Source organism: the organism of the source record quoted next, unplaced genomic scaffold (genome assembly GCF_019419815.1).
Source record: "Pyrus x bretschneideri cultivar Hongxiangsu unplaced genomic scaffold, Pyrus_bretschneideri_v1 Contig8, whole genome shotgun sequence".
In the NCBI taxonomy this organism is placed as follows: Eukaryota; Viridiplantae; Streptophyta; class Magnoliopsida; order Rosales; family Rosaceae; genus Pyrus; species Pyrus x bretschneideri.
This window is the reverse complement of record NW_025999820.1, coordinates 5,939,640-5,953,194: the sequence shown is the minus strand read 5'-3', so window position 1 is coordinate 5,953,194 and position 13,555 is coordinate 5,939,640. Positions and strand designations below refer to the sequence as shown.

Below are 13,555 nucleotides of genomic sequence, written 5' to 3'. Positions count from 1 at the left end.
TACATATGAAAGCAAGACGAGAGATGCAAACCATCAAGGAAATTGAGCGTTAATGATAGAGAAGATGGAGAACATAACAGAGAAGCTTTGCTTAGCAAAAGCTAGTACCTCAACCCCATCCTCGCCCCCCATTCACAACCAAACTCAAAGTCCAAAACATTTTGTGTTGATACATGGAGCTTGTCATGGAGCATGGAGCTGGTATAAGGTGGCAACTCTCCTGAAGGACTCAGGTCATCATGTCACAGCTCTAGACTTGGGAGCATCAGGGATCAACCCGATTCAGGTACAGCAACTGCCTTCGTTATCAGAATACGTCGAGCCTTTGACAAAGCTCATGGTGTCTCTACCACCAAATGAAAAGGTTATCCTTGTGGCTCACAGCTTTGGTGGAGCCGTCATATCTATTTTCATGGAGAGGTTTCCTCATAAAATTGCTGCTGCAGTATATGTTACGGCTGTCATGTCTGGTCCTACTCTCAATTTCTCAACTATACAATCAGAGGTAATGAATTTCATACACACAAAGATTGAGTTGCACTATATGTCTTCTTTATAGTGCTCTACTGTGAGTTGAAATTGATCATATGTCGTACCTTATTCATCGTATCTTGTGAATCAAAAAAATAAGTATGGCATAACCATATCTCTCCGTTGAGGGTTCCCTCAAATAAACTTATTTGAGGCACTTTGTATTGCCAATTTTATAACTTTTACAATGATCTGAATTGTCTTATTGTAGTTCATTCATAGATCATCTTAATAAAAAAAATTCACTCCAAAACTATTAAGCATAAATCAAATTAGAGGGAAAAAAAATAGACAAATACGATTCTTCAAAGAAATAATAAAATGGCTATTATTTAATTCAACCGTTATATATATTGAGAATTAGACCTACAAGAGATCCCTTCGATAAACTCATTTGAGAGATCTATAAATTAAATGGGACTATGTATGTGTGCGTATGTCTGATCTCTTGTTCATTGTTGTCTGAATCCTACTGAATGAGATATGTAAGGGTAACTAACAAATAATTTTCTGAAAAATGCATAGATTAAGAAAAGATTGGATTATATGGACTCTCAATTCAGATATGATAACGGGACCAATAACCCTGCAACATCCTTTCTCTTTGGGCCTAAGGACTTGGCGACAAGCTTGTACCAGCTCTCACCACCACAGGTAAGTCTTAGACTTAAAGTGTGTCTATTGCAATAGATAGGAACCTTAACACGCACTGGAAAGATAATAAATACTTAGCTAAATATACTTTTTTTTCTTTTTGGTTGGTGATTTATATATTCGTGCTCTCTTAACACGCACTGGAAAGATAATAAATACTTAGCTAAATATACTTTTTTTTCTTTTTGGTTGGTGATTTATAAAATGTGCAGGATTTAACCCTAGCGTTATCGTTGGTGAGATTTATTCCTCGCTACAATTATGATGTAATAAAACTCACGAAAGAGAAGTATGGATCAGTTCCTAGAGTATTCATCGTGTCCAGCGAAGACCATGCGATAGTAATGGATGTGCAAAATTATATGATAAAAAGCAATCCACCAAATGAAGTGAAAGTGATAAACGGTTCTGATCACATGGTCATGCTCTCTAAACCCGTAGAGTTGTTCTTCCATCTCCAAAACATTGCTGAGAAATATTCATAAACACAGTTATACAGAGATGGTTAGATCAGCAAACAAGTATTATACTATTATCCAAATAAGTGAGATTGTTTTATAAGGGATAAGTACTAAGAATTATACGTGTCCATGAACTTTAGCTAAAGAGGTATGAAGTACTCAACAATCTCAGAATTCTCAAATACAATTTCAATATATTTTTTGTTCACCGTAAGGAGGTATTTATATAATACAATTAAGGAGTATTAGAAAATAAATCAAAATAATCATTAGCTCACAAGGACAAGGAAACCTAAATTTAAAGTAATAACATAAAATCTCTATTTATTCTACCCCAAAAAAGAATTTGGTCGAAATTTTTTGTGGTCTATGTGGTGATATGGTAATTTTATGTGACGTTCATGGTGAAAAGTTGTTACTTATAAAGAAATAATGCATCTATGTAATACGTATATTGGTCAAGAAGTGTAACTCAAGAAAAAAAGGCATTAGTTCACAATAAAGAGATACATCTCTTTAATATGTGAACCGAGTACAACAAATGTACCAAGAAATATAACTCTAAAATAAAGGATTACACCTCTGACAAGGGTTACAACAATTTGACAAGACTTATACCTATTGACTTGAGTGATACCCTTTGGTTGTCTATAAATAAGATTGCAATCAACCCATTTCATTCTATTTCCAATTCACTTGCCTAAGAGAGAGTCAAAATGTAAATTATCTTGTGTGATGCCCAGTCTAACAACAGCCATCACTGGCGATGATACTTCCTTTATTAGTAAGGGTTGGGTTTTAAGTCGGAAATTTAATAATTTTTCCAGAAGCGTCTACGTACAAGCTACACTAGAACTAATAGTCCAACAGAGGCCAAAAGTTACCAATGAAACAAAGAAGTCTGTTGGAAAGAATATTCAGTTGACTCCTCATCCTAACAATGTCACCAAGTCAAGTTGGTAGCACCGTTTCAAGAAGGAAATCGATTTGGTTGGTGGGTCAAGTTGGTAGCACCGTTTCAAGAAGGAAATCGATTTGGTTGGTGGGTCAAGTTGGCGTAAGGACAAGTTTCCAACTTCTGAAAAGTCGAGTCAATATTAAATGTAATTGGAAATCACTTATAAACCAACAAATTGCCTTGCAAGGAAATTCAAAACCGGAATGAGTTCGGATAACTTCAGTGTGAATAAAAATAAATGTTAAATATTCCCATGGTATGAAATGATAAGGTATCATCTCATGGCATATACCGTTTACAAATCGATTTATAAGGAGTATACCATGAGATGTAGGGTAGATTCGAAAAATAAAAAATAAAATCGAACTAAATCAAAGCAGAAAAAACTGAACCGAGAAAAATCAAACAAAATTAGAGAAACCAAACTGAACTGAATTCTATTAATTTGGTTCCGCATTCAAAGCTTAGGACAGCAAACCAAACCGAATATCTAAACCTTAAAACAACGTTGTTTTATATTTTACACTAACCCAAACTAATACACCCCTCGTCCCATCTTGCCTCCAGAGTCCAAACTCATACCCTGCCTCCAGTCCCTAGACTCCAAAGTTCAAACTTGATACCTCAACCTTATCGATCACCCTCCAAACTAGAATATTCTCCTCTCGACGTCAAACATCTAACACCTCGCTCATCGTCGCGCTCGCCCCATGGTTTGATTGGCCTCGATACACCTCTCTTCCTCTCACGTGCTCCGTGAGCACCTCCTTCACTCTGACCTCTCTAACTTGCCAAACTTCGTCTCTGACTTGACTAGGTTCACCATCTTGACCTCACCATCAAGGTAAGCCCTCCTAACACACCCTGACCCTGATGTCTACTGATCATCAAAATTAAGGCGCGTTGGCCGTCACCTAGATAGGTGAGGAAGCCTTGATATGCATGAAGTCATAACTAAAGTTTTCAACTATTAAAATCTATCGAAATTTTGGTAGAGTTTCCCTTAAAATAGGAATGAGCCCAATTAAAATACCTGCAAACAACCACCTTTATTCCAACAAATCCTCGAAGGGCCACACCTAATGGGCCTTAAACTCTTTACTACATGCAAAACAATAGGTTCAGAGCATAATTACCCAAATACAAGTCTTATGAATAAGTTGAGTAAATACCATAATTCGTAGGAATATGTCAGAGCTGCTAGAATGTACCTCGACGTCTGATGTGATCACTGTTACGACTACTAAATCTGGTGCTCAATGAAGTCTTCCTCTAGCTGGGCTTGTTCTCTAGAGCCTCTGGAACTACTCACATCTACTCCTTGAATGAGAAAACCTCATCGAAATTTTGTGAGCATTGTCGAAGTCGAGGGTCCGAGGCTCGGCTTCATGTTTTCCAGCAAGAATGAGGTCTTTTAACTTATGATGAGCTAGAGATGATGAAGATAGTGGTTTTTATGGGGTTAAAACTCGTTGGACTGTGATGGTTGTGTGTGGCTCTAGGGAGGAAAAAAACATGTGAAGGAAAGAAGAAAGCGAGAGAGAGTTTTGGAAAATGGGAGAGGGACGTGAGTCCCATTGGAACCCAAACAAACCAAAAAATCTCCATAAATGGAGTGAATTTACGAAAATGCCTTTGCATTCATTGTCCCGTAAAAACTTTGTTTTAAGTTTGATTCTCTAAAGGAAAGAAGAAAGGGAGAGAGAGTTTTGGAAAATAGGAGAGGGATGTGAGTCCCATTGGAACCCAAACAAACCAAAAGAATTGTCACATCCCCGCCCAGGGCCCACCACATCCCATGCCTGCTCCACCACCATAGCACGATATTCTCTGCTTTGGGCCCCGACCACGCCCTCACGGTTTTGTTTCTGGGAACTCTCACGAGAACTTCCCAGTGGGTCACCCATCATGGGATTGCTCTTGCGCGCTCCTCGCTTAACTTCGGAGTTTCGATGGAACCCGAAGCCAGTAAGCTCCCAAAAGACCTCATGCTAGGTAGGGATGGGAATATACATATAAGGATCATTCCTCTGGGCGATGTGGGATCTTACAATCCACCCTTCTTAGGGGCACGAGGTCCTCGTCAGCACACCATAGCCAGGGTTAGGTTCTAATACCAAATTGTCACATCCCGGCTCGGGGCCTACCACATCCTGGGCCCGCTCCACCATCGTAGCACGATATTGTCCGCTTTGGGCCACGACCACACCCTCACGGTTTTGTTTCTGGTTACTCTCACGAGAACTTCCCAGTGGGTCACCCATCATAGGATTGCTCTCGTGCGCTACTCGCTTAACTTTGGAGTTCCGATGAAACCCGAAGCCAGTGAGCTCCTAAAAGGCAGGTTTTTGGGCTTGGCAGGAACGGCCCGAAGGCCTGGCTGGTTTCTTAGGTTGGGTTTCACGCCGGAGAAGAAGGTCAGAATTCGGCCGGAATTTAGACAAATTTTGAACGTCCATAACTTTGTCAATACTCAACGAAATCGAGTGATTCAAAAATGAAAATCGTAGCTCTCGAAGAGACGAAGAGAATGGTACCTACACGATATCTAATTGGCCATGGTTTGGCTATAAAACGCCTCAAAAGTGTCGGAGGTCGCCAAAAACTAAGTAAGATTCAAATAGATATAACTTCTTCAATACTCAACGAAATTAGGTGAAACAAAAAGGAAAGTTGTAGTACTCGGTGAGACGAAGAGATTGATACCTTGCATGCTAGCCAACTCACCATGGTTTGGCCGGAAGTTGGCTCGAAAGCCGTTGGACTCACCAATAAAACTGGGAAAACACCCTCCGAGTTGTTCCTCACTACAAACCTTCACCAAAGCACCTAAGATGAGTCCTAACTAGAGTTTGATTGATCTAAGAGAAAGATTAATGAGAGAGAGTCTCGAAGCTTACCAAGATCGAGGGTTCATCGTTGTGGTTCCCCAAGCTTATGAGTTTGAAGACTGGTATCCGTTTCTTCCTTCGCTGAGATGGCGACTAGGTGTAACCATGTGAGTATGTATGTGTAGGTATGTGTGTGTTGTTTTCAAAGAGAAGGGGGACAGCGCAGAGAAGGGAGAGAGAGTTGCAGAGAAACCACTGTAGCATGATATTGTCCGATGGAACCCGAAGCCAGTGAGCTCCCAAAAGCCCTCGTGCTAGGTAGGGATGAAAATATACATATAAGGATCACTCCCCTGGGCGATGTGGGATCTTACAATCCACCCCTCTTAAGGGCCCGACGTCGTCGTTGGCACACACCATGGCCAGGGTTAGGCTCTGATACCAAATTATCACACCCAGCCCGGGCCCCCACCACATCCCGGACTCGACTCCACCGTAGCACGATATTGTCCGCTTTGGGCCCCTACCACACCCTCATGGTTTTGTTTTTGGGAACTCACACGAGAACTTCCCTGTGGGTCACCCATCATAGAAGTGCTCTCGTGCGCTACTCGTTTAACTTCGGAGTTCCTATAGAACCCGAAACCAGTAAGCTCCCAAAAAGCCTCGTGCTAGGTAGAGATGAGAATATACATATAAGGCATATAGGATCCACTCCCCTAGACGATGTGGGATGTTACAAGAATTCTCCATAAATAGAGTGAATTTACGAAAATGCCTTTGCATTCATTGTCCCGTAAAACTTTGTTTTAAGTCTGATTCTCATTCCGCTTGTACCTACGCGTTCGTAACAACGATTACTATGAAAATACACTAAAACAATAGTTTATATGTTTCACAAATACCAGTCAACGAAAGTCAACACGTACCGTTCTAGGGGCATTTTGGTCATTTTACACCTTCAAGATTAAAATAGCTTAAAATCAAGGATGGGTCGTAACACCTCCCAACTTGGTCCCCGATGTCATCGTTTTCTACAGATTTATCACCTGATCTCCGACTTGACTTGGCTCTTCATTTTATTTCATAAAATCGCATGATTTTGGATTAAGAACTGCAATTACAACGGTATTTAAGTATTGGGTATCCTGAATTAGGGTTTCTTCCTCATAAAGGGGGAAATTTCACATGTTGAGCTCTTTGTTTGTAAACTAAAGTGTGATACAGCTTCTTTCTAGGCTGAACTCCAAGTGATATTAACTGTGTGTTTCTTAGTTGAAATCCCTGGTTGGGCTAGAAATAACATGGGAGTTGAGGATATGGATTGATATGTGTCAATTTGCTTTTTCTCCTTCTCGACAAATTGCGTTGAAGGTAGACAGCCATAGTGTGCATCAACCCCCACCATCTTATCCTTCAGTTCTAATTTATCCAGACCTTGATAGAAAACGAGTGAGCTAGCTCACGTAATATTTTTCCATCACCTGTCACCAAATTGAGACACCGCCAATCTATTTAAAAATACTTTTATGAAAAGGGGAAAAATAATAGTTAAGATTTCAGTTTAGCATGCGAACAATATCATATTTAGCAAAACATGATCCCTGCATATTGCATAACAAGAAAAGAAAGCAGTGCATCTAAAACTGTCATAGAACAACGGAATACCATAGCATATAATTGGGAATTGAAATATCAAAGCAAAGGGGAAAATAATTCCTACGAAAGATGAGAAAGTTAGGCTGCCCCAACCCTAAATGTATGTATATACGAAAATTCCACTCTAATTACAAACTAATAATTTTCCACCACACGACCATGTCTTCCCATGTTTTACAACCCAAACATCAACCAGGCACGGATCTACGTGGGAGACTGGACAGGTTGGCCCAGCCCAGTCATTTTTGTTTTTGACCACTTCAGGATCTATACTCAAATTCAAAATTCTATTCACATACTCATTTTTATTTTTTATACATTTTTATTATTTTTTGTTATTCATCTTTTTCAATTGATTAGATCTGACGATTGAAAATTGAAAAACGTGTGTGAAAAGTAAAAATTAATCTATAGATAACATTACCCATCCTTATATTGATTGATCCGAGAATCTCTTTTTCCTCTTGGAATATCCTAAAGTGTCTCATCATAAAAAAAACCAAACCGAGTAATACCGAACCATTATGTATTCGAAGTCAAACAATCATGGAAACTTCAATACGGAGATCGGAACCACAACTCTGTTTGGCCGGTAATACCGATTTGAATGTATATATATATATATATATATATGCGCGCGCGTATTTGACATACGTGGCCTTTAGATTTGATTAAGATTAGATCTCAACTGTTCATAAAAAATAAGAAAAACTAATAAAAAATATCTGAAAATTTTGAGTTTTAATGATAAAGACAAAATAAAGAGTAAAATGAATAGTACCAGATTTGATTTTTTAGTGTAAAAATATGATTTTTCGTTAAAATAAACAGTACCATAGGCTTTTCGTTAAAACTTCCTAAAAAAAATCTCTCTCTCGCTCAGAACTTCCCAGACAACCAAGCCCTCTCCTCGACGACCCTGACCCTCTCTCTCTCTCTGTTTATTCTCCGGCGAATCCACACCACACTACGCCACACCTCCAAATTCATCTTCTCCAAATTCATTGTTCAGTCCCACCAAATTCATCTTCCACCTCTGGCTTGCACAGACTCTCTTTCCTTCTCGACCTTCCACCATCCATTCGTCTATCAATTTATCGTCGGCCACCTCTCTCTCGTCAATTTTGTGAAAGTGTTTCCATAACAAAGCCAACATCAATTTTTTTTATTTGAGGGCCGGTTGCTGAACCTAAACCAGCCCTCCTAGAAACCCAACATCAATTTTGTGGATTTCGATGTTTCCATACCTTATAAAGTTAAACATTGCGATATTTTTGTTCAATTTTTTATCAGTCATGCTTTTCCCCATGCTAAGTTGTAGATGCTCCGCGCGAATTACTACAGTGCAAGTCCCATAATTTTTCAAAAATCTTCGACCATGAACAAGCGTAAATGTTCTTCGCTTTTGGCGTATAATCACAACATGTATATATACATTTCCAAAACCATCTTTCTCATAAGTTCTTCATAGATTTTACATAATTAGAAACCATTCTAATTCACTTTATCTACAAACTAAATAGTGACATCTAGTAATGGCTTTCGAGGTAGCTAGATTAATCAAAATATGTTTGAATTCATACAACATATATTTTGAACCCTAGTTATGGTTACAATGTAATTTTGTTCTTCTGTCTACTATATTCAGATCATGTAATTTAGAGCATGGAACTAATTGTCAAACTCTACATATATAGACATGATCGCTCCGATGAATCTCAAGTATATTGCTTTGGGCAAAGACTTATGGAGGTAGATTTTTGATGGGCTCCAGGAATATCTACCTTTATGATTACCTAGAAGATGGCAGGTTCCTTATTGTGCATTCATGTATCTTCATATTATGGTTGGGAACATCATTAGGACTTAAGATCCGCAATGTGCGTATGCCAGAATTGAAACCTCGGTCTTGTCCCTATAACTTAAGGTATTCCTTGGAATCGCCCCAAACACTAATGAACCTTCCTAATCTGCTGTAAGGTCATGTGTTTGACCGACATACGCTCTCACGTTCCCTTGTCATTGACGACTCGACATTAGGTTGCAATGAATAAGGTCATGTGTTGTAGCGTCAATTACTTTTTTAGCATACTCCAACAGTTTCGTTGCTGAGATGGGTGGGTGCGTTTTTTTTTTTAAGTTTTCTATAACAATGAACGAAATTGACCTTTTAACCCATTTATGGGGATAGAGTTTTGAAAGAAATTATAATTCGCCCTACGATTTCTAAAGGACTTGACCATTGGGCCATGATTTATAGTTTTTTCACTTCAGGGTCAGATTAAAACTAAGGTCTCACCACAATGACCATGAAAAAAATTTGGCCTATTTTTCTTTAATATTTTCCAACACCCTCAAACTCATGATGTGGAATCATGATTTTACCAAAAAGGAAATTATATATACTAAAACTCAGTTGATGAACACTGTTTATTAACAGTGATTTTACGCTTTAGCCCCTGTATTGCTGTTTGTTTGCCCTTTTATTTTTCAATCTTAACAGTAAAATGGCAGTTTTATCCCTGTGGTACACGTGTGGGTATAATGGTCCTTGAGTTCCAGCTGTCGTTATCCCTTTTCGAAAGCATAAGGCCACGTGTTGGTCATCGCGGTAAGCTTTTCTATTGCTTCCAGTACAGATCTCTCGATCTCTCCAGCTCTCTCTCAAGAACCAAAAATCTCTTCAGTCCTCTCTCATTTCCAGCGTCCACCACCACCACTCAGACGTCCCCAAAGGTAGATTTCTTTTCTCTTCCTTAGATTCGGAATCTTGAAAATCCTCGCCGATATCGTTTGATTTCTGCACAGCTATCGGCCAACCAAGCTCGCCCATTTGGGCTTCCACGCCCACCCAACAAAACCCCCATTAACATTCACAACAATCTACAGAGGGGTTATGGACACCACCATCGTGGGTCGTCTTAGAATCCGAGCAGAAAAACTCAGAAGTTTAAAAAACGAAAAAAAGACAAAAACCCTCGATTGAATCGGATACTGGTATGGTCCCTTACAGGAGGAAAAAACATCATTTTTCTTGCTTGAAATTTTAGTTTTTGTTAATTTTTTTCACAGATTGTAGTTTTTCTTTGTTGCATTTGTCAGTTGCCCTCAACAATGAACCACTTGCTAAACGTAATGTTTGTTTATTTGGGCATGTTTAGAGGTTTTGCTTCACTGTTTTTGTCATGAGCGCAAACGAGTCTGATGGCGTCCACTAAAAGTCTGCAACTTGAACGCATACGGGCAGAAAACAAGTAGAGGTTGGTTGCCTGCAATCTAAATTCCCAGTAGTTAGGGTTTAAATTTTATAAGTTTTGGATTTTTTAATTAAGCCTACCCCAAGTGGATAAAGCTTGGTTGTTGTTGTTTTTGTTGATGGTTTTTTTAGTTAATTGTTTGGTTTGGTTGGTACTAGATAATGTGTGATTCTGATGAAGGGATTAACAAGTTACCAGATGAGGTTGTCGAGAAGGCTGCTTCGATTTCAATACTCATCCTGTTCTCCTCTTGCAAGGTAATAATTGTATTATTTGTTATGGCAATTGGGTTTTCAAATTTGTGTTTTCAATATTATTTCTGTTGGAATATAATTTTTTTTCAACTGAATTTGTTGAGATATCCGAATGCATCATAAATCTCATTGCTTAGTCTGCAATTCATAAGACTCACCTGAAGGCTGCTTTTAACGATGTTCACAGTTTTGGTTCCATCAGCACTAGGCGGGTCATAAAGTGAATCCTCTGCGAATTCTGTTGGTAACGACTTCCAGTATATTCTATATCTTCTTGAACCTGAGTTTGATTTTAGTACATTTACGCGCAATCGCACATACACACAATTAGAAGTACTGCTCATACGAATTTGACACAAATATCAAATGTGTAACTCATTATAAAGTGAATTACTAAAGTCTTTGAATGCATTATCCCTCCTATGCAGTCTCCAGGTAGGATTTGTATATCCATGTACCTTGGGAAGACCTGGCTCTAAAACCAACGGAGCACTCCTTGAGTTCCAACCAACATATCCTCGCACCGGTACGTCAGCCATTATGCCCATAAAGATTACGGTCAGTAATGCCATTAACATGGAACTTTATCTAGGACATGAAAATGTATGGCCTATTTTATAAGCATTTCATATCTTTAGTTTTTATTTTTCATTTTTGCGTTACAGAGGAAGTAGAAATACATGGGAGAAATCTAGAAGAAGAAATCTAATAGGACTGCACAAAATGAAGGGTAAAAACATTTTATTTAAGTTGTTTTCATTCCTTTATTTCTTACTCCCATCATCCTTTTTCATCCCTTATTTTAGACGACCATGGTAGATATGCCCAAAAGGATTGAATATACCACATGGTTTGAGCCAACAAGGAGATCAGCATTAGAAGTGCTTTTCATCATGGATAAAAGACAATTACAGTAAAAAGTTAACCATGAAAGTAAAGAGACCCTTGAAGGAGGAGAAGGGAAAAGTAAATATAAATTGGGAAAAAGAAAAGGAGATATGTATAGTATGTTCGTTCTTCCAAATATCATTGTTGCTTTTTGCTTCTGCCATCTCTCTCTCTCTCTCTCTCTCTCTCTCTCTCTTTCTATATATATATATTTATATATAATTTCTGTTTTTTCTCACTGTTTTTAGTATAATTTGCTTTCATTTTGCTGACAGTGTTTGACTTTTAGTTTTCATACACAGAAAAAGAAGCATGTAAGAAAACCCTCACATGAATATCTCAAAATCTGGGTCATAATTCATGAATTTTGATGAATCGTGGGTCCGGAACCAATTATTATTTTAGTGTGAATTTGAACATGTCTTGATTAATTGAGGAGTTCTGGTAATTATTAGACTACAATTTATTCATCAGATTTTAATAGGACAGAGAGGAAGCATACGAGTTTTTCCACCATCTTCTACTTCATTGATAAACCCACAATCCTCAATACAAAACTTTCTAGGTTTAACTAGAATTTTCTTTTGAATATGTTCATGTGCCTAGTACAACAAACTATGTATTAATTGAAGTTGTTGTTATTGATTGACTCTTACAAGTTTTAACAACCTCTTCACAGCATATACCATTCCTTTGTTTAAGTTTTGTTACTCTGTCATTGTGCTGAAGTTAGTGGTTCACCACTTTTAGTTGGTGTTATAAGTTGTGTGAACAAAGAATATATCAACTGTTGAGTTTGTGACATTATTTGCGCGGATTGAAATTTCTTTTTTGTGGACAATTTAGGAATACAAATACTGGATTTGAGGTGTAAGACGAGGAATTGGGGACAGAAGAATTTGGTATAGTGTTTCTAAGAAACGACCAAATGCGTATTCCTCACTCACATAAAAACTTTGAACTTATATAATTAGTGTTGATTTACACGTGTGCTAAACATAATTTATAACTTTTTCTTACGTATTAATCAGTTTGAGCATGATTGAACTGATTGGTTTGAGTTTGAGTGGCAACTTGGATTCATATAGGCTGTAAAGTTTAGGAGCTTTTTTTGCTTAAATAAGGCAATACTATTCCAACTTATTTTCATTGTTATCATCTATTGTTCAAACCACACCCATATTTGTTCTCCCATTTGCACTAAGACTGTTATTCACGTACATTAACAACTTTCTGTTTTTTCCAATTATGTAACAGACAAAACAGAACCTACATGTGAGAAGAAAGGAGAAAGCTCTACCTAATGCAGAACCCTGCCCATGGACACATTTTGTTACTCATGTAAATATTACTCCACCCTTGGTCAATTTTGTTCCTCATTGTAAATAAGATTATAAATAAATTTTCACATTTATATAAAAAGTACTCCATCCCTGGAGACCTATGTTGTTCCTCATTACAAGTATATGTTTCCATTTAGGATTTTGACATGTTTTATACAGCTTTAAAACCCGCAGCATCGCGGGCAATCTTGCTAGTAAAACCTAATTCAAACTAAGTAAATTCAAAACCCCCCTCAATTGGTACCATGCATTTAGTGAGTCACACGTGCATGAAATCTTCATTGATATCTTGAATTTTTTATTGATATGCTGACGCTGATCTTTTTGAAAGCTTAACAAATCATAATATATCAGTAATAATGCCTCTTTTCGAGCCCAACTAGGACTAGTGCTAATCATTTTGAAATACCAACTAGACAAACCCTCTTTTCCAAAGCTTGACTAACAAACCATAATTCTCGAAATTAACGTCTCTTTTCGAAAATCCAACTAAAACTAACGCCTCTCTTCAAAAACTGCAACCAAATATCATCTTCAAATTACATAGTCAATAAATACCCAAGCATCATCTGATTTTCTTTGAAATTTTCTTTTGATAAGTTGAGGCTGGTGTCCCAAAGGAAAAATATCCAACTCACAATTCTTTTGACGACAAGACTTTCCATCACTTTATCATTGTCCATTGTGCTGGCGGCTAAATAATGATTAGGAGTGATATT

At 37.9% G+C, this 13,555-nt stretch overlaps 1 protein-coding gene and 1 long non-coding RNA gene across 10 annotated transcripts; both read left to right on the top strand.

Annotated features, from left to right (window-relative positions):
• LOC103956093 (methyl jasmonate esterase 1) lies at positions 1 to 2,965 on the top strand. Its single transcript, XM_009368030.3, has 3 exons — positions 1 to 505; positions 1,057 to 1,185; positions 1,398 to 2,965. Exons 1-3 carry the CDS (start codon positions 53 to 55, stop codon positions 1,668 to 1,670), a joined length of 855 nt encoding a protein of 284 aa, XP_009366305.2. The 5' UTR covers positions 1 to 52; the 3' UTR covers positions 1,671 to 2,965.
• A 6,534-nt stretch (positions 2,966 to 9,499) lies between these two features.
• Positions 9,500 to 12,931, top strand: LOC103956143. Of its 9 annotated transcripts, none has more exons than XR_007255042.1 (7): positions 9,500 to 9,830; positions 9,903 to 10,354; positions 10,510 to 10,608; positions 10,793 to 10,849; positions 11,034 to 11,163; positions 11,271 to 11,335; positions 12,340 to 12,648. It is a non-coding gene; the product is annotated as an uncharacterized LOC103956143 (long non-coding RNA). The 9 variants fall into 9 exon arrangements; XR_007255043.1 differs by having other exon boundaries at positions 9,506 to 9,830; positions 10,256 to 10,354; XR_007255041.1 differs by having other exon boundaries at positions 9,506 to 10,091; positions 10,256 to 10,354.
• Positions 12,932 to 13,555: the final 624 nt, after the last annotated feature.